Genomic DNA, 27,625 nt, shown 5'->3' with positions numbered 1-27,625 from the left:
TATTTTTATTTGTATGTGTGTGTATGTGAACATAGGGGCCAGAAGAGGGCATTGGAGTCCCTGGAGCTGGAGTTACAGATGGCTATGAGCTGTCTGGTGTGGGTGCTGGAAACCAAACCTAGGTCCCCTGCAAGTGCAGCAAGTGCTCTGAACTGCTGAGCCGTCTCTCTAGTTCTCCCGCCGTGGAGTTTTAATAGGATGGCTGTAGTTGCTGTGGAGGTCAAAGGCAAAACAAGGAGTCTCTAACCTGGACCAGACATGGCGGAGCTAGTACCAGGCCCATGGATGGAGATAAGTAGCCAAGTCTCCCACACGTCTTGAAAGTTGGGCTCACAGGACTGACTGCTTGAGAATGGGTGGGATACAGAGTGGAGAGCTCCAAGGTCTCAGGCTTGAGCATCCAGAAGGACAGAGCTGCTTTGGAAGCATGGGACAACTCCAGAGAGCCGCATGGAGAAAAATGGAAAATGGAATGTGATAGGTAGTGGAGGGGCAGTGTGTGTGTGTGTGTGTGTGTGTGTGTGTGTGTGTGTGTGACTGACTAATGACAAGGCCAGTGGGCTCTGGTCCTCTCCAGCCACGGAACCCCTTTCTGCCCAGGCTGAGGCCTCTGTGGTAACATAGGGGTAGAGCGGAGGGCACTGTGTCCACTTGTAGAACTCACCAGTAGGCATTCCTCAGAGCCCACAGCCAAGCCCCTGATCTGTTGTACATGGGGGAACTGCATTTATGAAGCATGAGATCAGGGACTTGGCTCGCCTTGTTGCGGTTTACTAGGGGCTTGCAGAGAGCTGGCAGACCCTGGTCCAGTGAATAAGGTCATGGTTTTATGGAGGATTGGGAAGGGTCTTCCTCTGGCCCTGGACTAAGATGAGCTAACTTCCCGGCAACTGCTCCTTTGTTGTGGCCTCTGGGGTGTGGGACGAGCTCTTTCCCTCGTCTGTGTCCTCCCTGGAACCTCTTTTCCTGGGTGTGTGGTACAAAGTAGTGAGCTCAGATAAGCCTGCTTTCTGTTCTGTAGATTATCCCTGACTGGTGGTGTGATCTTGCACAAGTTGCTGGACCTCTCTGACCCTTGGATCAGTTTTGAAATAGGCAATGCCTGTATTGTAGTGGTTATAGGTTGACCAGATGGATATACTTGGAATGTTGTAGGTGCTGGATAGCTAGTGGCTGCTGTTAGATCTGTTCCTATGCAGGGCAAGGCCAACATGCTATTTGATGTAGAATTCCTAGTACCTGAGGTTGAAGGAACCCTGGGCTTGTTGGAGGCACGGCTCCCTTTGCCTTCCTTCTTCAGGCTTGGAGCCCCAGATGCAACTGTGCCTGATAGTCCCTGCCCTCCTTCCCTCTCTGAGGCCACAGCTGCAGGACAGAGTCCACCCTTCTATCCTGATTGCTCCTTCCTGGAGGGGGAAAAGAATGGGGGGGTCACACCCCAGGGTGTGGCTTGGGAAAGGCTGGGGCTTCTGGATAAATTCATTCCCTTCCCAGCTGTGTGCAGTCGGTAGGCTCCCAGAAGCAGAAGGTGTGGCCAAATGGCTCCCGTGGGTACAGAGAGGATGTTGGAGCATCTTGAGAGGAACAGGAGTGGGGGCGTCCTGGGACCCCATCCCAGCACAATCCCTCTTTTCAATCCTAGCCTGGAAAATGCAGGACCTTGTCCAGGGCATGGCCCACCCTCTTTTGCCAGGACAGGGGCACCATACAGCTTTGAATCTGGCACTTGTAGGGTCTCAGAGTCATCAGGACTAGGGAGAAAGATGGACACACAAGGGTGCGTGATCTTGCCCATTGGGCAAGGCGTGGAGCAGACAGCCCTCACTGCCTACCAGGGTGGGTCACGCCCAGGTGTTTCATTTTTAACTCTTGACATCTTTCCCAGCTTCCTCAACTTCTGGTCACCAGGAAGGGGAGACAGCAAGGGGCTTGGCAAGGGGAGCCCTTCAGAGGTGTCCTGGGGTGACCTCCACAGATGCTTCTCCTGGGGATAGGCTGGGAATTCCCAGCTGCCTCTGGCCCCTTCCCAGCCCACCTCTCCCATGAAGCCAGCCCAGCCCCCACCTCCTGGCAACCCCTCCTAACCGCTGACTCATCCCTGACCATGTTTGGCGGCTCCAGTTTTCAAATAGTTGGGAACTGGGATCATGCCTCTTGTTGGAGTCCTGGCTGACTGGGGTGCGTTGAGACCATGGCTTCATAAATCTTAGTCCCAGCGACCTCTGTCACTTTCCCAGCTTGAGACCCACTTTTGCCTTCTGCCTTCCTGTGACCCTGGAGCCAGAAGAGCAGTGCCCCAGAATTCCCAGTAGGTCAGTCCCTTCTCTGACCCGGATTTTGTAGTTGTTCACACCTTCTGCATTAAAGCTATCACCCTCAGGAGTCAGCCTGTCGCAGGGCCTTTTCTTTCTGACCCTCATCTCATCTGCTCTCCCTGCTGTCTGTGGCCTTGCACTGTCTCCTCTCCGAGGAGCAAACTGAGACAGAGTGTTCCCATCATCCACTTAGTCTGTAGCACCCCTGAGAATGGAGCCCAGGTCTTCTGACTCCCCAGTTTTTATTCTCTGCTTGATGGGTCAAGCGTAATGATTCTAGAGGGGGTAGGTAGTCTGGGAGTGCTGCCTGGAGGAGGGGAGCAGGCCCCGCTTAGCAAAGTATTTGAGCAAGGTGCATATCTGCCACCTGGGTCTAGCTGACTTCTGTTTCTCAAATTTGGTTATCCCCCACCCCCACCCCTGGACTTCCATCTCAACCCTGGTAAGCTCCCCAGGCTGAGGTATGTGACTCCCACCAGCATTGAGCACCGTGCAATACTTGTCAGTCAGGTCCAAGCTTCCCATTGGGCTTCTTCAGTCTAGTGAGTAAAGCCAGCCTGTGTACCCTCGGTAATGGGTAATGAAAGACTGAAGGAGCCGGGCAGTGGTGGTGCATGCCCTTAATCCCAGCACTTGGGAGGCAGAGGCAGGAGGAGCTCTGTGAGTTTGAGGCCAGCCTGGTCTACAAGAGCTCCAAGACAGGCTCCAAAACTACAAAGAAGCCCTGTCTTAAAAAAAAACAAAAAGAAAAGAAAAGAAAAAATGAAAAAAGAAAAGAAAGACTGAATGATATATGATATACCATGTATAGACACACTGAGAATATAGATGAGTCCCTAACTGTCGCTCAGACAACGGGACATCTGTCCAACCGCTCATTTATTTAGTCATCCATCTAACGTTCTGAACGTTGTAGGGAGTACACCACTTTTCCCAGATAAGGAGTAGTTTCAAAAACAGTGACCTGCCTGAGATCCCAGAGCCAGAGGCAAGACTAGCATCACCGCCTCCTGGAAGGACTTGAAAGCTGGGTTCCTGCTCCACTGCAGCCTCAGGCCTGGGGGAGGCAGGACACTACCCTGAGTTCAGCCCTGCTCAGAAGTTCTTCATCCACAGTAAGTCAGGCATCAGGCGAGGAAGAGACCACTTTGGTACCTGTTGTCAGGACAGGTTTCCTGGAGGAAGTGGCTCTGAAAGCAGGGCGGGTTTGGATGTGCTTAGGGAAGAGGAAGCAGCAGGCGGAGTTCCCAGCCCCCTCAGCCCCCCCTCAGCCTGGATCCTATTGTCCCCATTGTATTGGAAGTTCAGGAACTGGAAGGAAGGACCCTTGTCTACTGCTAGAGTTGTTAAAGCTGGGGGAAGAATGAGAGGAAGTCCCCATGATAGCCGAGGATGACATCTACCTCAGCATCCCCCACCCACCTAGCCAGACAAGTAGGCAAGAGGTCGAGACCTGGCTTCCGCTCGGCCACAGACACGCTCTTCATCCTTTTTGCTAAGACTCCATTTTCCTGCTCTTGCAGTGGGCCGTGTCCTTGCTCCTTGGTCCTCTGCCAGTCTATGGCGGAGTAAAGGACTTGAGCTTCTCCCAGGAGTTAGTGGTAAAATGTTCTCAAGCCCAGGTTGGTCCCTGGGAATACCCTCCTGGCCATCACTTCTGTCGTATCCTCCTTTCTTGATGCTACCAGCCTGTAGGTGCTGAGCCTTGAAATAAACGAGGGTTTGGGACTGTTCTCTGTCATTCTTAGACATCCTAAGACATCCTTGAACCTGTCCCGTCCATCTGTATGTCAGTCCTGTGGTGATCTGACCCTGACCTCCGTGTCCTGTGGGTCTCTGATGCAGGGCAAAGAGCCACAGTCACCTTTAGTGTCTGGCAGTTAAGCACTGGACTAAGTCTCAAGAGTGCCAGAAGCGTGGGCTACTCGGCCAACCTTAGATTCTTGGAACCTAATCTCCAGATGCAAAATGGACCCATTCATTCATTTGTTCTACAAAACTCCCTCAAGTGCCCTCTCTATGACACGCCCGCGTCCTGAGCACTTGTCCTGAGCGTGGCTAAAGGAGCTGCCAATGCCTTGGAGAGAGGGCCAGAGAGAAGAGATTTCCCGGAGAAGGCCTGGAGGAGTCTTGCGCTCTCAAACCTGTCCTAGCTCCCCTTTGCTACCCACTGACTGCTTCTGCATCCCTCTTTCCCCACAGTGAGCTGATGGGAGGAGGGGGCCTGGGATTGCTTGGGCGGAGGAGAAGATTCTAGAAAGAATGGGAGTGTACTGGTTCACTATGAGTGAGTCTCAGGACAGGAAGAATCTTAAAGGGCTGTTTATACAGAGTCTGGGCATTTCCATCTAGGGTGACAGGAAGTGGCTCTCAGACCTCAGGTTGGGCTTAGACTCTGTGATATGAAGGAGGCTTGGTGTGGTGATTCATGCCTATAGTTCCAGTACTCTGGAGGCTGAGGCAGGAGGATCTTAGTTTCTGGGGCAGTCTGGACTATCTAGACAGGCCATGTCTTCAAAAGCAACACAACAGCTGGGGATGGTGGCTTATGCCTATAATCCCAGAAGATCAAGGAATTCAAGGCCAGCCTGGCTAGAGGAGACGCTGTCTTTAGCAGTCGTGCCCCCCCCCCCCCCCCCCACAGTTTCTCTGTGTAGCCTTGGCTGTTCTGGAACTCTGTCTGTAATTCAGGCTGGCCTTGAATTCAGAAAGCCACCTGCCTTTGCCTCCTGGAGTGTTGGGATTAAAGGTGTGCGTCTCTCCCACCCCTGCCTTTAAAGACCCCCTGTCTTTAAAAGAACGGAAAGAAGGGGAGAGAGAGATTAGAGCTCCCACAGCCCCTCCGCTTTTTTGTTCACTTTTTCTAGATGGGGGAAAGCAGAGGTGAGTTCAAGCCTGGAACTGAGGTGTGGAAATGCCAGGAAAGGGTTAAGTGGGCCTGGGAAGGGGAGGGAACCAGGACACTGGGATAGGAATGTTCACGATAAGATCAAAGCCTTCTGCCTGCGGGGCCTCACCTCTGTTTCACCTGAGCAGTTGTGGGGAATTCTCCTGGCTGGAGGACCTGACCTCCCAAGGGAGGAGGATGGGGGCTGGGTGTGGGGTCCCACCTTCCTACTGGTTACACTCCAGGAGGCTGGACTCAAAGCTTCCCACATCCCATTGCTCTCTTCCCCCTCTGCAGTCCCCTCCCCCCCCCCCGCCCACTTCTTGCCCTGGAGATGCCAAGAGCCACCTCTACTTGGCACCTGAGGTGTGGGAGCACTGTCTCTAGCAGCCGTCCCTGGTTGCCATCTCAGCTCTCTGAGCCCGGGCAGGGATCTGAGCCTAGATCACTTAAACCAGAATTAGGATTCTAATAAGGCTGAAGTATACCACTCAGTCCAGAAAAGAGCTCCAGGACCCTTTTCACTAGGCAGGTAACTTCCCCACCCCCAAGTTCTACATGTTGTACTTTGTGTCATTCCAGCTCTGACGTGGTGCTGTTGCCCTTGGGCTGGTAGGTTAACCTCTCCGAACCTCACCTATCAGGTAGACGTGGTAATCCGCTCTTTTGCTGGGGTTTGACCTTGTATAAAAATCACTTTCAGCCAGAGCAAGGCATTTGTTCATATCTAACAGGATAATAACCGTCCAGTCCTAGGTGCTGTGGTTTACTTTCCTTTACTTTGGGGGATGCTTCAAGCCCCAGGTCACCCCTCTTTGCTGAGAGATTTGTGTTGATACCCTCCAGACACCTGCTGGCCAGCCTGCTCTGGTGATGGACTGCAGGTAAAACAGGAGTCTTAATTGGCTAGTGACCTGGTGCCCCAGGCCTCACTGACCTAGATGTGTGCCTGCAGGACGTCCCACACCCAGACTGGGAGGAACTGGCCTCGCTTTTCTAGCCTGTTCTGCTTTGGTTAATGATTTGGCTGAGGCGGAGTGCCCGCCCTCCCAGCTCCCTAACCACTATGTCAGTGGCCTGGGTGTTCCCTGCTTTAATGTGGCAGCCCTGCTCTGGGACCCCGGGGTGGAGAAGGGGATCCTGACTGAGTCACAGCTTATTCTCCTGAGAGCTTAGGGCCATAATATCAGGGTGAACTGTGGTTAGTGTCTATGCGAGCATACCCGCAAATATTATCCTAGGCCAACAGGCTGCTTCTAACATTGAAGCCTGCATGCTCCTCTCAAGGCCCACTTCCTACAGGTGGTTTCCCCGTGGGAGGTTTGGGACAATGAGGTTTGGCTCCCTACTCCCTCCTGCCTGTTCTGGGCTGTGTGACCTTGGGTAAGTCCCCTCCCTGTCTGGAGTGCACACTTTACCTCCGTGAAGGGAGGGCTCACCCCTGCTCTGCAAGTGCCGGAAGTGTTTAGGTTATAGTTAATAGCTGTGGAATGGCACAGCTACCCACTACTGTTGTAGGGCTTGCACTTAGGAGAAAGTGAAAGTTGAATCCGAGTGGGGTAATCAGGGCAACGCCACCCATGCACGTAAGCCTGAGGGCTTAGGAGGAGGAGGAGGGAGGATGGAAACATACAAGGAGCTTGCATGAATGAAGAAGGGCAGGTAAGAGCTGGGAATGTGACTTAGTTGGTAGTATGCTTGCTGAGTGTGTGCAAAGCCCTGGGTTCAATCCCCAGCCTTTCGTGAGCCAGGCATGATGGCGCTGCCTGCCATCCTGACACTCTCGCTGTGATCCTGGCCCTTTGACAGCTTTCAGTGTTGTTCTCTCTCCTAAGAGCCCACCGCTCACTTCTTGCCCTGGCAGGTGCTGAAGAGAGGTAGAGGCAAGAGGATTATAAATTGAACATCATCCTCAGCTACACAGAAAGCTTGAGGTTCGCCGGGGCAAGATGAAAGAAAACAGCAGGATGGGGTCCAGTAGGGGTGGGGCTGGAGCCCACCTCAGCCTTCCAGCCTGCTCACTCCTGAGCTGGGTTCCGGGGCTGGAAGAGAGCAGACTACTTATTCTAGGGCTATTAGGGCATTTCCCCATCCTGGCAACTGCTATTTTGAGAGCCTCGGGGAGCAGGGATGCTGGTTAAATTAGGCAATGAGGCTCCAGGAGGAATGTGTGAGGAGCCTGGCCGCTGGGGCCGCAGGGATAGCACAAGAAGGCGTGTCACTCAGCACAAAATGACACCACAGTTTGGACCTCTTTATAAGGCGATGGAGGGGAACCTGACGGAAACCACGGCCGAGGGGTGGGGGCAATGCCATGGCCTCTTTTGGCTGGCCTGGCGAGGAGCAGGGTTGAGGGCTGGCCTCCACAGCTCCTTGCTTGTGGCTGCTGCCCGACGTGGGTGGGGTTTGGGGTGGTATGATGCGTGGGAAGGATGGATGGGCAGTCTTGGCCTTGAATCCTGCTTCTGCCTCTCTCTAGCCTTAGGCTCCCAGGCAGGCCACTGGCGCTCGTGGCCCAGTGAAAGAAGCTCTTTGTGGAGAGCACGGTGTAGTCTGAGCCCTTTGTGGTCTTATGATTGATTGCAGGGGAGGCTTATGTAGCTGCAGGGTGGACCTCACCTGGGAGATCTTTAGGAATGTGACCTCAGCCCCCCCCCCCCCAGCTCAGATGAGCAGGCCCAAGGTTCCCAAGGTGTTGTGGGAAGCCCCGCTTTGCTGGCCATCCTGTTTCATCTTGGAAAACATCCTGCGGTGTAGGATGGTCAGATGCTGTGGCAGGGCTAACCAATCACACTCTCCTTTGGTCCATCTGGGGGCTGGGGTTCCGAGGGATGGGGAGTCAGAGCCCTGGCAGGAGCAGCTCCTGAGGCCACAGGACACTCTCCTTCACTCCCAGGCTTGATACCCCCAGATACTGGTGTCCCCGAATCACTTCCAGCGTGTACTCCTGTCCCAGAAAAGGAACGTCATGCTGCTGTGGCCTGTAGTGGTGACAGAGCCTTTTCTCATAGGAAGGCAGGAGGAGGAAGGAGAGCCAGAGGGGCCTTGGTTAACCTTATTCCTGTGTTCTCCTCCCCTCACCGCTGCTTCCCAGACTAAGTGTGCCCAACAAAAAGTATTTGAGGCACAGTGAGGGTAGGATCCTGTTTCTCCCAAACCTGTCACCTCTTTATACAGAAAATGAGCCAAGCTGACCTTTATTTATGTAGCTAATTGGCACTCTCTTTTCTTGACTTAGTTTTTTTTTTTTTGTCTTGGGTGTTGGGGATGCAGCTCAGATGATAGAGTACCTATCAGCATGCATCAGGCCCTGGGTTCAATCCCCAGCATTGCATAAACTCAGATGTAGTGGTGCATCCCTGTACTGCTAGGACTGACAAGAGTTTGAAGCCATCCTGCGGTACAAAATAAGACTTTGTCTTATTTAGGAGAGAATAAAGGAAGAAAAAGAAAGAATGAAGAAACTAAATTACCTATGTATCTGTCTATTTTAAATATATATGTTTGAGGGTTGGCAAGGTGGCTGAGTGGTGAGGACATTCGCTGCCAAGCCTGATGCAATGACCTGAGTTTGATCTCCAGAACCCACGGGGTAGAAAGAAAGAACCAACTCGTGAAAGTTGTCCTCTGACTTCCGCAAGCCTGCCACAGAGCTCAACTCGCACATGGGTGAACACATATATACACATACACACACAGTAAATAAATGCCATAAAAATCATCATATAGGTGGCTGGAGAGATGGCTCAGAGGAATAGAGCACTGGCTGCTCTTCCAGAGGTCCTGAGTTCAATTCCCAGCAACCACATGGTGCCTCACAACCATCTGTAATAAGATCTGGTGTCCTCTTCTGTACTTCAGGATACATGAAGGAAGAAACCTATATACATAATAAATAAAAATCTTTAAAAAAAACCCCATCATATAAAGTTGGGCAGTGGTGGTGCACGCCTTTAATCACAGCACTTGGGAGGCACAGGCAGGCGGATCTCTCTGAGTTTGAGGCCAGCCTGATCTTTTTTTTTTCTTCAAGATATATTTATTCATTATCTATACAGTGTTCTGCTGGTACGTATGCTTCACGCCAGAAGAGGGCACCAGGTCTCATTATAGAAGGTTGTGAGCCACCATGTGGTTGCTGGGAATTGAACTCAGGACCTCTGGAAGAGCAACCAGTCAGCCTAGTCTACAAAGAGAGTTCTAGGACAGCCAGAGCTGTTACACAGGGAAGCCCTGTCTCAAAAAAAAAAAAATGTGCACACACAAACACACACACAGACACATACACATGTAATAAAAATACTCCCCAAACCAAAAAACTTATATCTGTCCCCAAGGAACTTTGGCTCCAAATGAAAGCAACTCAAATGACTGTAATTAGGACCCAGTCTCTCTCACTGTAAGGTAGAAATTAAGGCCCACAGAAGTTTGCGAGAGAAAGGTGGCTCTGGTCAGAGATCTCAAAGTAGAGACTGCAGCTGAGCTGGCCTGGATGATGGACATGTCACAGAGGGCCTCAGAGCACCCCACAAGGAAGGAACCACACACACAAAGGCCTAGTGGCCCTGTGTTCCTCGGGGTGGGTACCATCCAGTTCTGTGGCCCACATGGGATCTAGGGTGATGCAGAAGGACACACAGCTCCCTGTTCTTACAAGGAAAAGGTCCCTGTGTCCATAGAAACTTGGACCCTCACCAGCTGGGGTATTCTGTCATCTTTCTGCCCTTTCTTCATGTCAGAAAAATCAAAGCCCTTTTACAAATGGCCGCCAGGACTTCTGGTCTCTGCGTGATAACCCTCGTAGCCGGCAGAATTGGGATGGAAAGCAAAGGGACTTGATATCTTGATTAATGAGGTGGCCTTATCTACCGCACATGTATGATTTCCGTTAGAGTTGCCCAGCGCCGCCGACAATACCCGTGGGTGGGGAGCGCTGGGTGGGGGCCAGGCATGCACTCCCATCTCCTCTGTGACTTGCCAGCTACACAGCTTTGACCTCGGGCAAAGCCTCGGTTTCTCCTCTGTGGATGGAGGCTGTGATGGCGCCGTCGGACTTGTCTGTGGTAGCCAAGAGCCTTATATGGCTGTTTAAAAAAAATGAAGTTTAGTGACAGAATGTTCAAGATTTTAAAGTCCACAGTGCCTCTGTTCATTTGCTTAGTGACAAGTCGTCAGTTGTCAAGTGTGGCATGTGTTCCCTTAGCTGGTTGGTGCAGGAGCAGGACCCTGTCATCTTGGCAGAAAGCAGTTGGGTCGGATGTGTTCTGGGGAGTCCTGTGTGCCTTCCGCAAGGAGCTGTCCGGGTCATCATCTCTACACTTCTCCGTCCCATTTGGCGCCACCCAGGTCTCAAATGGAGCCAAACTAGTCTGTCCTTGCTATGCTGGGCCAAACACAATGTTCACAGCGGCTATGGTCAAGTTCTTTCACCCTTCCCCTTGGTATGCCATCATAACGATAGCAAATCTGTGACTGTCCATCACCATCCCTTGACACTCCACTTCTTTGAGCCTGGCTCTACTGCTCTCTTTGTCCAGCTGCTGGCATCTGGACCCTCTATCACAGCCTCTTCGATTTCCACTATTGGTTCCCAGAGGGGGAGGGAGAGAAGCTTCTGCTATGTGTCAGCTCCCAGCAGGGGTGCCGGCTGCCTAGGCCCCTCAACAGGGTGGATGGTTTGTTGTGACGGGGGCAGTGGGCATCCTGCCCGCTCCAGCGCTCCAGTGCTCCTAAACCTGGGCGCCAAGCGTGCTGTTTGCACTTGGCCAGGCTTTGTGCTGGCCTGCTGCCTACAAGGGCTGCTCTGCTCTGGCACCTTGGTTACAAAGGCTGCTCTGGAGTGTGGAGAACTAAGCCTGGGCTGAATTCTGGAGCTGAGAGACATGACTACCACTTGTGGCAAGATCCTGGGTGCTGAGTGGGGGCAAGTCCCAGGCAGACATAGGCAGAGTTGTGGACTGTTAGGAACCAGGCTAGAGATCACCACCCTGGGTAGTTCACGTGAGCATGGTCTCTACCTCACACCTGTACCTGTTGGGGAGGGGCTTTGGTCTAGGGTAGTGGAAAAGCTGAGGTTCAGCTTTTCATCTTTGCGTCTGATGTCCAGCCCCTCATCTTTCCCCCCTTCTGGCTCTTCCTCAATCCCACAGGAGATAAAAAGGACCAGGCATGCTGGTCCTTGAGGAGAGAGGATATGAGACTTGACAAGAAGAGACATCTCATCAGAGCCCCAGGCTGGCCTGGGCGGAAACCAGAGATCTGATTCCATTGCCTTCTGCACTTTTCATCCATTCTGCCCCTCCCCGCCAGAGAACTAAAGACACCTATACCCGAGCACTCAAGCACTTCTTGGGGTAGGAAGTAGAATCCTGGTCCCTCCACATTCTCAGGAGAATGAGGGCGGTGAGAATACCCAGCTTCCAGGGCTGTTGTAGATGACTCAACCCTTAAGAGTTTCCAGAACATTCTTAGGATCCTTCTGTCTTAGGGCTGATGCGCCTCTGCTCTTCCCCACCGCAGGCACCCATTCCTCCTTTTCTCTCGTGGCCCTCCCTTGCAGGCATGACTAACAGCCTCTATCCAGTCGCTCTGCTTGCTCACCCTGCCACTCTTTTTCTCTTGCTGTCTCACAGACACGTTTTAGGGTACTTTATGGTCTCTCACCACAGCTTATCAGCTCCCCGAGGGCTGAGGCATGTGTCGCCCTTACCTGCTTCTCTCCCAGAGTTACCCTGTCAGGTTCCTCAGCATGCTAGCCCGCTGGCCCTAGCGCCCAGCGCTTTGTGCTTTGAGCTCATCTTTAAGAATGAAACAGAGATCTCAGCAGGGACCAATGGGACCTCTGAATGTGATGTAGAGTGAAAAGGGCTGTGGTGACAACCTCACTGTCACCCACCTGGTGTGTCATAGAGCCAGACTGCTTGGTTCAGCCCCAGAACTCATACTGTGTTGTCTTGTGTACTGTCTAACGAATCAAGGCCTTCACCCCAACTGGGGCCTCAGAAGCCACTTATAACTGGATCTAACAGACTAGGTTTAAGGGTGATGTCCATCTCTTGGATCCCCCTTTCTGCCTTCTCTCCCGGGATTGGCTAATTACAGCAGTGACTTCTGACTTAGAACAGTAGTTGCCCTGTGGACCCAAGGCTAGGACAGGGAGCAAAGAGTGGGCCCAGGTCTCCAGTGCTCCTAGGGTGTTTAGGGACAGGTGGACAGGATGCTCTTCCCCCTCCCCTGGCAGCAGACATTCCTAGTCAGAGGTGACAGGCAGCAGGGAGATTTACTATTTCCGGTAACCAGAGTCCCCGGTAGCTCTCCCTGCCAAGGACGCGCTCCTCTTGCTTCCTAGCCATTCCTACCATTCGGGGCTGGCCTGTCTGGGGCTGGATGGCTGCTGGAGGGACATCTATAGTCCCAGAGCTTGAGACTTGGTGGGACTCAGGTCCCATCTCACCCCCACCCCCAGCCACAGTACTCCCCAAACCCTCCTCCCAGCCTTCGGGAGCCCCTGTCCCCAAGAAGGAAGAAGTGGCTACGGAAGGTGATAGGTTCTGTGTTAGCAGACAGAAAGCCTGGGCCCTGGGTCATCCTACCCCATCGCGTGCCTGGCAGGCCCTTCCTCTCCAGAGCCGGGTCTCCTTGTACCCAGCTTTGCCCTGGACCGCTGCCATGGGGCTTTCGAAATGAGAAAATCAGGCTCAAGTGTTGTGTCCTAGCAGCCAGCAGTGTTGAGATGGCGTTTGACCAGGCCACCCCCCCCCCCCGCCACCTTTGCTGGTCCCACTAACCATGCTTACTAACCCTCTCTGTACCTCTCTTGTCCCTTCTGGTAAATGAAGGGTACCCGCTCAGGTGATCCCTTCCATCCCTTGGTGGCCTAGGTTCTGGGAATGCTCCGGAACGTTCTGTGGCCATGTCTCTCTCTTGAGTCTTAGTGACAAGAATTGTTATTCCTGGTAGTTCTGGGGAGCACACTCTTGGTGGTGGGTTTGAGGAAAGGGGGAGGAGTGAGAAGGAAGAGGGGAAACTTAAAAGTAAGTGCCCAATGCAAAGCCCTTAGGTGGTTTTGCTGAACAAGATGTCATTTTTTATTTCCATTTTCTAGTTGAGAAATAGAGGCTCAGAGAGGTCAAATAAATTGCCCAGGACCACACAGCTAGACGGCTAACTGCCCAGCTAGTGTCCAGTGCCCAGTGCTGGGAAGTGGTACATAGCTGTCACATACTTCCTAGGATGGCTTCCGATGTATTAATAGAGCACATTAAATGCCTTAGTCTTTCCCTAGAAGCACTAACATGCTGCAGTGATTTGAACACCTCTGTGTCCAAACTACATTTCCCAAGCTGCCTCCAGCACTCGGAAGTAGCCCAGAGAGCCTTTGTTCTACAATTTCTTGAGTTTTTGCCTCGGAAAATATGGTCAGTGTTAATTATGGCTGTGCAAGAGTTCAGAGGAGAGAGAGGCATGTGGGCTACAGCTGACTGGGGTTGGAGAGCGGAGGTAGGCCAAGTTCGCAGTTGCTGAGAAGAACCCCTGAAAAGTACCCACAAAAGGCAAAGGGGACAGTGGGCAGAAAAGTCAATAGGGCCTCCAGGCCATGTTCCACCCGCAGACTTTTGCTCCAACTCTCCACCCTTCGCCAGACTCCCTGAGAACTAGGTAAAGGGCTGGGGGTAGATGGGGTAACCAGCCTGGCATCCTGGCCAGTGGGACAGCTAGGCCCTTGGGACTTGGGCAGTGGCTGCCTGAGAACTGAGATAACCCCAGCCAGCTAGCACTGCCTCCTCCTTCTCAGCTTGCTGTGGGGCCCTTGGCCCCAAAGCCCCAGCAGCTGTCAGCCGGGAAGGGTGACAGAGGAGGGCCAGAGGTGACTTCCCAGGCTGCTCCTCTCCTTCAGCTGGGGCCGAGCCCAGCACTGTCATCAGGGGCAGTACTTGTTCCGAGTCCACACCCTCCTCCTCTGCTTCCCACTGTCCTTAGCCCGGCCTCTGGAAGAGGTTGGGGCACATGGTGGGGGGGGGCATGGCCACATCCTTTAGTTCCTTTGATCTCACTAAAGATCTGAAGACGCCGAGTTGAACGTCCTGTTTTTATACAAGAGGAAACAGATTCAGAGAGTCCAAGTGACTTGCCGAAAGTCACAGAGCTTCATCGTAGTTAACCTCTGACTTCTGCCCCCCAGTTCAGTGTCCCCCTCTCCTGTCTTTAAGGCTCACTCATGCAAGGTGACAGAAGCTTCACGGTCCCATTCCCAGCTTGGCCACTCAGGCACGCTGATGGATCGTTTCGGATGGGACTTCCATGTTCTTGCTTTTAAGGTCTGATGACCGTAGTGTCAGCCTCTTGGAATTGAGCCAATTAAATGAGAGAATGAGTTTACAGTGGTACTTAGCCCAGGCTCACCCACAGAGCTCATAGGAGCAGGCAGCGTGGTCATCATAGCGTGCTTGCCATTTGTACTTGCTACAGGGGTTCCAGACACATCCTACAAACATTTGTACCGCTCGGTAAATATTTGGCACCTACTGTGTGCTAGGTGCAGGAAGAAAGAGCAATGAAAAACTGACCAAACTCCCCCAACCCCCTGCTCACATTTGCCCCAGTCCTCTTGGAGTGACTGGAAAGACACGCCTTCGTGTTAACCGCAGAAGTCTCTGGCCAGCTCTGCAAACATGTGGGTATTGTGATCCACACACATGAGGGCTGCAGATGAGCGCTCTCAGACCCGGAGATCATGGGCAAATGGCTGCTGAGGGCCTAGAACTCTGCTTGTGTCTTGCTACTGCTGCTGAGCGTGAGAGACACTTAACGCTCAATTCCCCAGGGCCCCAGCCTGAAGAGATCATTGGAAGTGCTAGGGCTTGCTGCCATTGAGGTCTGGGCAGTGACAAAGTTCAGGAAGGTCTTGTGGAGGGCAAAGCTTCTTGTTCCCCAGGGAGGAGGCCCAGCCAGGTCTTTAAATACTCCATGATACCCAGAATAGCCCCCATTGTCTCGGCCCAAGGTTGAGGCAGAGAGAGAGAGAGACAGAGAGAGAGAGAGAGAGAGAGAGAGAGAGAGAGAGAGAGAGAGAGAGAGAGAGAGAGAGAGAGGGCTCTCTGCAGAGCCTAGCTGATCCTGAGGGAGGCTGGGCTTGGAGGTGGGGGCGGGAGGTCCAGGATGTTTCCCTATATGGTGTTTCTATGTTTCTGCTAATACTTTCCCCTTTGCCTCCTGCAGGAAGGCCTGGGAAGGGCTGGGTAGCAGCATGAGTAACAAGGGTGCTACCAAAGAGGGAGCCAGAGGGTGGGGACTCCCAGGGAGGCCTAGGGTAACGTGCCCTTTTGTGTATGAGGGATATGTGCATTGGCTTACAGGGCCCTCCTGTGGGCAGGCCTAGCCCAGTCCCCTCCCAGGGCCTCCTGGCACCTTTGCCAGCTCTGGCTATTTTGCACACTGGGTACATTTAGGTTTGCAGAGTGATGGGTGATCCTAACTAGACCAATGATGCTGGGATGAGGTGTGCAGAGGGCACTCTCTCCACTCCGTCCTTGCCACCCTAATCCCTGAAGCCTGTCTCTGGCCTCAGCCCCAGAGGGTCTCAGTCAGAGGACTGTGAGGGACGCCAGCTCCACAGACAAGGCAGAGTTCATCAGAGCAGCCTCTTCCTAGGAGCGACCCTACTCACTGGATCAGGAATATTTGTGTTCCTCTTAAGAATCAGGACATAGAATCCTGGATGGCTTGGATTCCTTACTCCCCACGGACCACTGGAAAGCCTGAGATTTGGCACTGACTGACCAGCGAGTCTGTCCCTCAGGCTTGTCTGTCTGCCCACCCCTGGGTTCTGACAGATGGATGTGTATTTTTTTTTAATTTCCTCTTGCTGTTGTGCATTCATTTTGCAGGCTCCCTGAAGCAGGAAGAGTAGGGAGACCCCAGTCCAACTCCTATGACCTGGCTTGTCCTGACTTTGCCATCATGCCCAGTAGCCAACCCCCCTTTTGCTGAGGCTGGGATTTTAGAATCCTAAGGGTTTGGGGTTTCAGTGTGCTAACGCTTACAAAGCCAGAAGGAAACTCAGAGCACATGGAAGCTGGGAACCTCTGGAGCTGGAGTTTCAGGCAGCTGAGCATGGCCCGACGTGGGTGCTGGGAACCAGGCTCAGGATGTTCTCTGCAAGGGCAGTAGGGACTTTGCAGGGAGGCAAGGTTCCAACTTATACACATTTGGGAACTGGGAATTAGGTGATCTCTTCTCTCATGAGGTAGGGAGACAGGCTGGGGGGAGGGGTGGGGAGGGGCAGGGTGCTTGGCTCCATTTTCTTACACCAGGTTTTCCCAGGTGCACTTGTCTGCATAGTCCTCAGACAGATCCTGCCCCGGGGCTACTGTGCCCTGGGATGGACATTTGCTGAGAGGAAACAGGGGCTCCTTTCCACCACAGCAGCTATGGGCCTGGGCCACTGCTTTTTCCTCCCTGTCCGGGAAGCAGATGAGGAAATCCTAGGGCAGGGATGCTGGCCTCCTTGGCACAGGATCCAGCTGCCATTCAGCCTGTTTTTTCCTGTGGAAGATGCCCATGGCGACCGTATTGAAAAGCTCATGGAAGCCTGGCTGCCTGCTGTCTTGAATAAGGCCCTAGCACGAGAAAGTTCTGGCTCCACCCATCTCTGAGGCCTCTGCCTGTTCCTTGAGACACTCTTCAGAGACTGTAATAATCTCTTGCCCTTCAGAGGTGGGCATCCAGCAGGAAAGTCCAGGCACTGGGGCAAAGAGATGCCAGGAGGTGGGACTAGATGTGGAGTTCCTTCTAGGCTTGTACCCAGGGGTCCTGGGTTCAAGTTTCAGGTCTGTCACTATGGGCAAGTTGACTCTCTCTGAGCCTCAGGTTCTTCACTGGTAAACCCCAGCAAAGGCTTTTTGTTTGTTTAAGATTTATTGCTGGGGCTGGAGAGTGGTTAAGAGCACTTTCTGCTCTTCCAGATGGTCCCAGTTCAGTTTCTAGCACCCGTATTGGGTAGCTGACAACCATCTCTAACTCCAGCCCCTTCTACTGACCTCCCTGGGCTTCTGCACACACAGGAAATACATCAACATAAAATAAAAAAAAAATATGGGGCTAGCCTGGTCTACAGAGCTAGTTCCAGCACAGCCAGGGCTGTTACACCGAGAAACTGTCTGGAGACACTCCCCTCCATAAAAAAAAAGAAAGAAAGATTTATTTTCACTATTTTTAATTATGTGTATGAGGATATGCACACGAGTGCCGGTGCCGGGTGTGGGTGTGTGCCAAGGGCTCTAATCCCGTCTCTTAAATTGGAGTTATAGTCCAGTATGGGTGCTGGGGCTCGAACTCAGGTCCTCTGCAAGAACGAAAGGCTTTCTTAACCACTGAGCCATCTCTGCAGTGTACCCCAACCCCCATCCGTTCTTGAATTTAATAAAATGATGAGCACCTGCCATGGACAGGGTGTTAGTGGAACAGCTGCAGGCACGTGGGCAGAGGCCCTGCCTTGGTGGAACCTTCTAGTGGAGTGGAGGACAGGTAAATGCGCTAACAGAATGAAGTGTCCGGTGAGGGAGTAAGAGGAAGCTAGCATGGATTCCAGACCTGGAGTGTAGCCTGCACAGGTGACATTTGAGCAGAGACTGGGGGAAGAGAGGGCTGACTGAGAGAATGTGTTGGAGCAGGGATGGAGGCAGAGAACGCCGCAAGTGCCAAGGTGTTCTTGGAGACTATTGAGAAGGCAATGTAGCTGAAAGAGGGAGAAAGGAACAGAGGAGGTTGGCAGGTATGTGTGTGTGCCTGTCCGTCTGTCCATCTGTCCATCCATCTGTCCACCAGTTGCCATAGTGAGGCAACTTTTTCTTCTCACCCTTTGGTGGCCTGAAGGCAGCAAAAAGACTTGATACAATAGGTTTAGGGGGTAGGCATTGTCATTATTGGTGTCCTATTTCAACGGAAGTGGGGGGGGGGCAGCCCCAGCCTTATTAGAGAAATCTGCAGGTGTGGACAGGCCCAACCAGATGGGACTGGCCTAAAATTCCTACAGAGAGGCCAGTGTCCCGCAGCAGCAGGGCTGCCAGGAGCCAGAGAACCTGAGATGTAAGGCAGGCCGGGGGGACAGGAGGTGGCACGTGAACACTGCAAGCAGTTGGCACCGGCTGTGCTTGGCAGACAGTGTCCAGCCCCTAGGGACCTTTCTGCTGCGCAGCCCTGCCTGGAAGCTGTACCCATCCCCATCCTTGACTGTACCTGGCCTAAGGGTGGGGTAGGAACACTTCCCAAAGGGATTCCTGTGTATTCCCTGGAGCTGGACAGTAGCTACCCCAGCCTCCAGGAGGGTGCTGTTCTTGGGGTGTGTTTGGGAGCCTGAAGGGAGTATAGGCTCTTTGGGGAGTGAGAGCCTTCAGGGTCCACAGCGCCACTGCTGAGGGCCAAACATGGGAAGTGGGAAAGCATCCAGCGTTGTTTCCCTGGTGCCCTCTACCACACATGCCCTCTGCACTGCGCCCTCCTGCCCCCCGCATGCCACAGGCCCTCCTGCCTCTGAACCCGTATGCCCTCCTACATCGAGCATCATGTGCCCCTGCTCCACATCCACTCAGGCAAAACTTCTCAAGACCAGCTCCCTCTCTGCCCCCTGGCTAAGTGAGGGATCTCTCTGTGTACCCCCAGCCTCTGTCCTTCCCCCACAACCCTTCTCACACGACGTTCTCTTCACTGGGTGACTAGTCTGTACCCCACAGAGTTCAGAGAGCTCATGTAGTCCATCCAGGCTAGCCTCAAACTCAACTACATGACTGAGGATAGCCTTGAACTCCTTGTCCTCCTGCTTCTGCCTCCTAGGTGTTGGGATTGCAGTCACACACCACCATACCCAGTTTATGGCTTTGCACAAAACCTAGGGCTTTTGATGATTTTGAGGCAGGTTCTCCCTGTGCATTCCACTGGCCTGAAATTCACTATGTAGATCAGGCTGGCCTCTAACTCCCAGCAAACCTCCTGCCTTTATTTCCCCAGTGCTGAGATTATAGGTCTACACTGGCACACTTGGTTTGCCTCACCCCTCTCTCTGGGCCCGGCAGAACAGAACTCAGGAAGTGGAGGTCGAAGGGACGTGAATTCAATCTTAATGGGCAGGTCTGGCTGGTGTCACGCTGTACTTTGAGCATCCAAAGATGGAGAAACCATGTCTGCCCGTCTAGAATGTGGCCTGCTGACCTGAAATCAAGGTGTCTGACTGAGTGGTGGGTCTGGCTCTCCCTACCTCACTTCCAAGTCTCCCAGTATGCAGAGATCTCATGCTTTCTCTTATCCTGTCTGACCAGAAGCCATTGGGCATTGACACCAGCCCAGCTATATACGAGGGTTGTTAAGCAGTGAGCCCCTCAGGGCCTCCTGGGGTAGGGGGTAAGGCTAGCCAGCTGCAGAGTTCACTGCCCACACTTTTTCATGTGCCCCAGATTCCACTTGCTAGCCAGGCAAGGTGGCACATATCTGTGGTCCCAGTACTCTGTAGGCTGAGGCAGGAGGATCACCACAGGTCTTAGTCCAGCCTGGGTTCAACAGTTTCAGGCTAACCAGGGGTCTGTAATGAGGCTGTGTTAAAAAAAAGAAATAAAATGATTTTAAAGAGCAAAGCACAATAACAATAAAGTCGCCATCTTCCTGGTATAGATAGCAACCAAAGTGGGCCGGCGTGAGCCCTGTGCATGGATGGCTGGGACCCCCTGAAGCTGCCATAGGGAAAGGAGCCGGCGGAGGGTGCTGCTCAAAGCCACATCATAAAGCTTCCAGCCCCAACCAACTTGCTATCCCTTGGCTTGTGCCAAAAGGCCTAATGGTCCTCGGGGGTTTCCTGGTGCCCACCCCCACCTGGAATGCAGCCTTTTCAGATTCCAGGCCTGGGAGAGCAGGTGACAGAGGTCAAGCAGGGGTCTCCTGGCCCCTGCTGCTGAGCTAGTAGGGGCAGGCAGGTAAGCCTAGAGCACGGGATAAAGCCTCAACAGATGGCTTTGCCTCTCTGTGCGTGGCTTCCATACTTGTTATGGATTTGAGGGCTAATCACCCCATGAGGACCTTAGGCTGGCACCCGGTGCACAACGGCATTCTGAGTGTCTACCCTTGGCCTCCCTTGAGGGAGCGAATTCTTCCCAGCTGAGTGCCTGGCAAAGTTCCTGCTTGCCGCCTTGAGGGCCCAAGTGTGAGAAGCTGGCAGGCCTCCCGAGCGGCACGGGCACATGGGCCTGCCAGAAGAGGCACAGCCACCTCTCTTCCGGCCCGGCGCCCCTCTCAGACTGCCAGGGGATTAAAGGCCTTTGGGCCTTTGTGTTGTGCTCTCCCGCCCCTGGCAGTTTGCACGGCAAACTGCTGCCCCAACAGATTCCTTCCCCTCTGCCGTCTCTTGCCCTCGACAGGACACTGGACAATGTAGGGAGGGGCGCCTTGGCCCTGTCCAAAGACCTGGACTGGAGCGGAGGAGGTTGTGTTTGATGGGGTCTTCCTATGCATCATGGCAGAGCTGCCAAGGTTTAGGGCTGTGGCCTGTGGACCATGGGAGAAGGAGGCAAGTGGTCAAACCCACCCCCACTGTCTCGGGATTCTGATGAGGTGAGCTCACTCCAGCCCCAGATGCCTGGAGCCTTGCCCTGGGCAGCCATAGCCACTCTGGGGACTGCTTGGAGGAGGAGGGGCTCAGAACTTCCTGACCAGCTGTGGGGGCGGAGGGGGCTCAGTTCCAGACCTGGGCCATGAAGACAGAGGCTGGGAACTGGCTACCCAAGGCATGTGAAGAATGTCTTCAGAGAAGCCCTGGCAGCCTTCGGAGTTGGCAGGTAGCTGGAAGAGAAACCCAGCTAGCGCTGTGGCTCACCCCAGCCTAGGCCCTACCACTCTGCCAGTCTCTCTCATTCCAAACCAAGAGGTGACCCCGGGCCTGAGCTCACAACCCACCTTCTGCAAGCATCACCCACCCGTCAGGCACACTCACCCTCTCCTCCACTCTGGTCTCCATTTTCGACACTTGCTGGATAGCTGCGCTGCACCTGCCTGACATCGCACCTGCCTGATTCCAGGTACACAGATTCCCCTCTCTGAGCGTCAGTCTCCCCATGCATCAAATGGAAATAGGTTCACAGTGGCACGGAAACTCTTGGGGCTGGAGGTAGTTTGGCGTCTAGAAATGTTTCATTCTGGGAAAGGAGACCCAAACCACTCACCAGCTGTGACATCTGCAGTGGGACCTGGGGCTACACCCCACCATCAGACGTGACTATTGCTGCCTAAATCACGTAGCTCAACTGGTTTCAGTGTCTCAAGCCTTGAAACCCAGCACTTGGGAGGCAGAGACAGGGAAACTTTGTAAATCTAAGGCCAGCCTGGTCTACACAGGGCATTCCAGACTAGCCAGGGCTAGAAGATGAGACCATGTCTGAAAGACAAAAACAAAAACATACTGGGCACAGTGTCTTATTCCTGTAATTCCAACATTGTGGGGCTGGAGGCAGGAGGATGATGACTTCAAAGCCCAGCCATTCTTATCTGTACAGTGAGTTTGAGGCCAACCTGGGAGATCTTGACTCAAAAACAGAAAAAACAGCCAAAGAAACCCAGAATAAAAACAAAAGTATTAGGCGTGATTGAACATGCCTATGTTCCCAGCCCTTGGGAGGCTGGGGCAGGAGGGTTTAGGCCAGCCTGAGCTACATAGTAAAACCCTGTTTCCAGAAACAGCAGGAAGAACTCTTAGGTTTTCCTTTTTTGTGGGTACAGAATGGTGTCCCTGTAACATCAGGCCTGTGGGGTTGCTGTAAGGATGGATGGTTGGTCTATATGGTGTGTGGGAAGGGCTTGACCTAAGAAAACCCTGTGAAGTCTGGCTGTGTGTGGGTGGGTGTGTGGTGTAACTCAGGGTCTCATGTTTGATCAATGAGCATTTTTCCCTCCGGGTCACCTCCCTGGCTCCCCGGGCTCTTATTGTTCTCCCTCACTGCTGTCACCAACTTTGAGTGGTCTTGTGTAAGCTTTGAACAGTGCACCCGTGCCTTGTCTAGTTTTTTGTTTTGTTTTTCCAAGACACGGTTTCTCTGTGTGACCCTGGCTATCCCGGCACTCACTTCTGTAGACCAGGGGGGCCTTGAACTCACAGAGATCCGCCTGCCTCTGCCTCTTGAGTGCTGGGATTAAAGACTTGCACCACTACTGCTCGCTTCCTTGTCTGATTTCCATGCCTTATATGTCTTTCCACTCTGAGAGCATCCTAACCAGCCTTGACTCCCTCTGTAGCCTCATGGAGACTAGAAAGAGTGGCCTAGTTTCTGTCCCTTCTTTCCTTGTCCCTCTGGACCTAGAGGCATCTCCATGTGTCCTTTGTCTTCACCAGGAAAGCCTAGTCACACACCCATTATTTGAGAGTGGTACCTCGTGCCACCTGCCTGGGTTCAGAGAATAGCTGCCACTGGGGACCACCCTGCCTATATCCTTGCCCCAAGTAGTTGTTCCTAGCATGTTAGAACAGACTTTGGCCTTGGCCTACATGAGTCATACCCCTCACCCCCGCCCGTGCTATCCCCCAGCAACCTACAGGTCTGGAAAATCCCCCTCTCAATTTGGCTCCTTCCTTACTGGCTCAGATCTCCCTCCAGTCCTGCCTGAGTGCTCCCGTTCCTCTGGGAGGAAGCAGGGCTCCCGCATGGCCGGAGACAGGCTACAGGGCAGGAAGCCTGGGTTCTATTTCTGCCTCTGACCTTGGAGCTACCCATGGGCCTCCTTAGGACTTAAGGAACACACTGCACAAGCCCAGACTGCTGCCAGCCCAGCACCCACTCTGGGCCATTCAGGTTGGGGATGGAGTTTAGGGGGCATCCTGGTACTGCTGTCTGCTTTGTCCTTGCGGCCTCCGTGAAGTCAAGCTCAGTGCTTCAGCCTTATCTGGTTAGCACAGATCTTGGAGCAGAGGTTAGCCCACTGTGACTAGGCAAGATCTTCCCCACAGGCCTCGATTATGTCTGTGGGAGGGCCGCATCCCATTGCCCCACTACCTCAGCGGATCTTAGTGAGCTTTCGTTCTTCCAGTGAAGCGAAGAGAGGGGCTCTGAGAGGGAGTCCTGGGGTCCTCAGCACTCAAAGCCTAGGTCTGGGAACCAGGCCACCAGATCTCCAACTCCTCCAGTTAAACCCATCTTCCTCTGTCCCATCTGGGCATTGCTGGTATGCAGGGCACAGTCTGTGAGCTAGTGAGCACTGACTCTGACTATCCCCAAGCAAAGATTAGGCTGGCCAGCTCTGAGTCCCTTCTATCATCAGGTGTCCAGCCCGACTCTTGCTTTTTCCAGAGCCTCTTTCCCTCTGGCTCCGTCTCTTCTCCCAGATGTGAAACACAGCTGCTTTGAGATGGACAGCATTTTGCAAATGAAGTCTCTGCCCCCGGCTGCCTTGTCACTCACTGAGGGCTCTGGCTGCCCTTGGGTACTCAGAACCTGGGGAGGGAGCTATAAGCAAGAGCAGCTGGCATGCACAACCTGGGTTTCTGGAGCTGGGGGACTTCTGACTCAGTGCCCTGCACTCTTGGCCTTCCTGCAGATGTGTGTTCCTGACATGTTTTCCCCTGTTGAATCGCACTTCGCTATTTCCTGTCCAGTTCCAGGCTGTCCTCTCCCACCCCTTTCCTCCCTACGAAAGCTCTGGACCTCGCTTAGGGTTTCCTTTCCAAACGACAGTGTCTGAGTAGGGCCAGGAATCCGCCCCTCATGTTTCACCCCCGTAGCCTTGCTCGCGTGGGCATTGGGACGGTGATCATGCATGACACAGAGACTCTTATCTGGAGAGGACCCGGGGACGTCTTCTCTCAAACCGCCTGCTCTCCCAACAGCGCCCGCCCTGCACGAACCCTAGCCTCTGAGTCCCTTCGCTTCACTCAAGGCCTGCTCAAGACTCACGCTCCAGCCACCTCTACTCCCAGGCGGGGAAGGAGACAGAGCCTCTGGTCCTGTTTTCAGTGGACTGTCAGAGTCCCCTGGGTGTGCACAGCTCTGTCAGACCTGGGATGTGAAGCTGCCCCGGGCTCTGAGAAGGGGACAGGAAGCCTTTGTTTTTCACCAGCCCTGGAGGGTGTTTTTGTTTGTTTTGTTTTGTGCTTTGGTGATGGTGATACTTGGGACCAAAGCCAGAAGGCCTTGCTCACATGAGCTTTATAACGGAACTCCTGAGATGTACCCTAGCCTTTTAAAAAATTTGTTTATTTATTTACTTAATTTTTGGTTTTTGTTTGAGACAGAGTTTCTCTGTGTAATAGTCCTAGCTGTCCTGGAACTCACTTTGTAGACCAGGCTGGCCTCAAACTCACAGAGATCTGCCTGCCTCTGCCTCAACTGCTGGAGTAAAAGGCATGTGCCACTTAGCTGACATTGTTTTTTTCGTTGTATGTGTTTTTATTTTTTTTTAAGATACCATTTTAATAAGGCTTAGGCTGGCCTTGAACTCATGACCTTCTTGCTTTGACCTCTTGAGTGTTAGTATAACAGGCACGTGTCACCATGTTCAGTTACTGGTCCTGAAGATTCTGAAGCCACATATCTGTATGCATAGGGACATAGACCACAAGTCCTTTGGCTACTGGGCAAGAATGAGCCCTTACCTGGTGGGGAGATAAGGATCAGGTGATGGCAAGGCTCTCTGGCTGTGAGGATAGAACGGTAGGCCATACCAGGGTATCGGGTGGAGGCAGTGCAACTCAGCAGCCGAGTGATGCTCAGTCCCTGAACCCAGGATTCCCCAGCCCGGGGATGGGGTTGGGGGCAGGAGACACACATAGGTCGGTGGGTTGGGTCACAGCTGTGATCTCTTACTCATGTGTTCAAGGATTGCTTGTATTTGCTGAGAAAGTGGACCTAAGCCAGTCACTGCTCTGTCTTCGGGTTGCTTCTGTCTAGTGATGGTACAGATGGCCGCAGTGTGAGCCTACCAGGACCCAGGACCCAGCCAGGGCAGAGGTGGCCGTGAAAGACAAGGAGTCTGGATATCTCTCTAGAACCTTCCTTTTTGTCTTCCTTGGGATGCCCAGGTGACGCAGAGTAAAATGGGCTTGCTTCAAGCCTACAGGTCATTAATACACGTGAGCCTAAAACATACACCGGAACCATCTCCCCAAAATGTTTTGAGTTCCTTCTGACCCACTTTTCTAGTCTACAGCCCAGGGAAATTGCTGATCTGTCCTTTCGTCGCTAGCGGGGCACCCTTTCCTACCTCAGGTCCCCATAAGTGGACACATGATCCCCGGGTCTTTCGTTATCTACTGAGCCTGTCACTTTGCACAGGAACTGAAGGTCATTCTAATTGCCAGACACAGCCATCACGTGTGTGTGTGTGTGTGTGTGTGTGTGTGTGTGTGTGTGTGTGTGTGTATGTGTGTGTGTGTTTAGACAAGGTCCTAGGTAACTCAGCCTGACTTCTACCTTGCTGTGCAGCCAAGGTTGACCTTGAACTCCTGATTCTCCTGCCCTTACCTGCTACATTGAGATTATAGGTGTGAGCCACTACACTGGGATAACCATGCTTTTTTGTTACTGGGCACTTAGAGGGATGATGGCTAAGAGAGATAGATGTAGAGGGTAATAAAATTTGGTCCAAAAACAGGGGAGGAAGGACATCGTGGCAGAGGGCCCTGTAGCATCAGACATGGGGAATGTGGACGTTATGGAAGTGCAGTTTTGGCTTAGCTTGGGCCTCGCTACCTGGTGTAGCTCTTTGGTTTTCACTGGGAACTGAGTTCTTTCTGTCCAGTCCAGGCTGCTCAGACACTACTGAGCCCCGGTAGCGCCTGAGGCACTTTCATCAGGGATTCTGGACTGTTCTGGGGCCAATGAATACTGTATTCCTGTGCCTGGGGCCTCTCAGCCTTTGGGCTCCCTGGGTGGGTGGTTTTTCCCTCCGTTACCTGGACAACGCCTTTAAAAACATCTTGAAACATCTTGATATTGTCCCAGTGGATGCAGGCATTCACTGTTCATTGCCATTTCTTGGAAAAGTCTGGGTAATGGATACAGGGGCTTTCTTCTTGCTACACACACACACACATACACACACACACACACACACACACACCCCTCCAGCTTTCCTAGGACAGATGACACACGTGTGCATATACACACACAAGCACACGCATAAACACACACAAGCACACACACCACACATACATACACACCACACACACACCATACTTAAACAAACATGCATATACACACACATACATACCACACACACCCCCACACACACAAGCACGCGCGCGCGTGTGTGTGCGCACACACCCACCCACACCCACCCACCCAGCTCCAGCTTTCCTAGGACAGCCGCCTCAGATCCAGATGAGTTTAGCATTAGTCTGAGTTCATGGGGAGTTGCTGTCTGTCTTGCCTCCTTTCAGACTAACTGCAGGATGCTCCGCAGTGGAATGTGCTGCCTGCAGCCAGGCTTGGACACTAGACCTGGTAGGGAAGGCCAAGGCCTGAGGATGGACTGTTATAGATCAATCCCCTCACTTCTGCCTCTGTCCCCTCCAAAACACTTAAAGTGACCACACTTTTCTACCTGCTTATGTCTCTTGCCTCTGCTACCCCTGTCACCCCATAACTACCTGTGTCTCTCCCCTTGCCCACTCATGTGCTGGGTGTCCCTAATGTTCTCCAAAGAAAAAGAAGCCACTTTTTACCAAGTCACCTTCCTTTTGCTGTCTGCTTTATCTGATGAGTCATTGAGAATCTGCGCAGTGGGCTCTGGCTTTGGAGGCCAGAGGTTGGTGGGATTTGGGGAAACTGAGTCCCAAAGAGTGATTCAGGCTCCTCCTGGCTGTCTTAGCCACAGTGAGTCTAACAACCCTGTGGGCCTTTGGTATGGATTGTTAGGTTCCCTCTGAAGCGAGGAGAAGGGCCTTGGGGTTTGACAGTTAACTGGAGAGGGTGACTCACGGACTGTCATCTCCCACAGGTGACGCACGGCCTGAGGGCGTATGATGGCCTTTCCCTGCCTGAGGACACAGAGACTGTCACAGCTGGCCACACTGGCTGGACCCACCCATACCTCTCTGACGATGAGGACCTGCTGGCTGATGATGCATCAGGAGGTAAGCTGGGGTCTCCCTGGAGGGAGGACCGCTCCTTCTGCCAGAGCTTCTGAAAGTCCCAGGTGGGACCTTAAAAGATGGACTATAAATTGAGTGTGATGGTACATATCTAATTTAATTTCTAAACTTGGGAGCTCAAGGCTAGCCCCTGTATACATGAGTTCGAGTCCAGCTCAGTTCAATCCCCAGAACCCCAGAAGGAAGGAAGGAGCCAACTAGAGCCTCCACATACTCACTGTGACTCACAAACTCTCTCTCTCTCTCTCTCTCTCTCTCTCTCTCTCTCTCTCTCTCTCACACACACACACACACACACACACACAC

At 53.0% G+C, this 27,625-nt stretch overlaps 1 protein-coding gene across 1 annotated transcript in view; it reads left to right on the top strand.

The window, feature by feature from the left end:
- The window catches only part of Hspg2 (heparan sulfate proteoglycan 2), a 100,195-nt gene that overhangs the window by 6,390 nt on the left and 66,180 nt on the right, over positions 1-27,625 (top strand). The window contains exon 2 of the mRNA XM_050152390.1: positions 27,166-27,301. Within this exon, the coding sequence (XP_050008347.1) occupies positions 27,166-27,301 (136 nt within the window). The remainder of the gene's footprint in view (positions 1-27,165; positions 27,302-27,625) is intronic.

The sequence above is a fragment of the Alexandromys fortis genome, unplaced genomic scaffold (genome assembly GCF_014885135.2).
Source record: "Alexandromys fortis isolate MF-2015 unplaced genomic scaffold, M_Fortis_MF-2015_v1.1 scaffold_26, whole genome shotgun sequence".
NCBI lineage: Eukaryota > Metazoa > Chordata > Mammalia > Rodentia > Cricetidae > Alexandromys > Alexandromys fortis.
The sequence above is the reverse complement of the archived record's forward strand: the minus strand, read 5'-3'. Positions and strand labels throughout refer to the sequence as shown.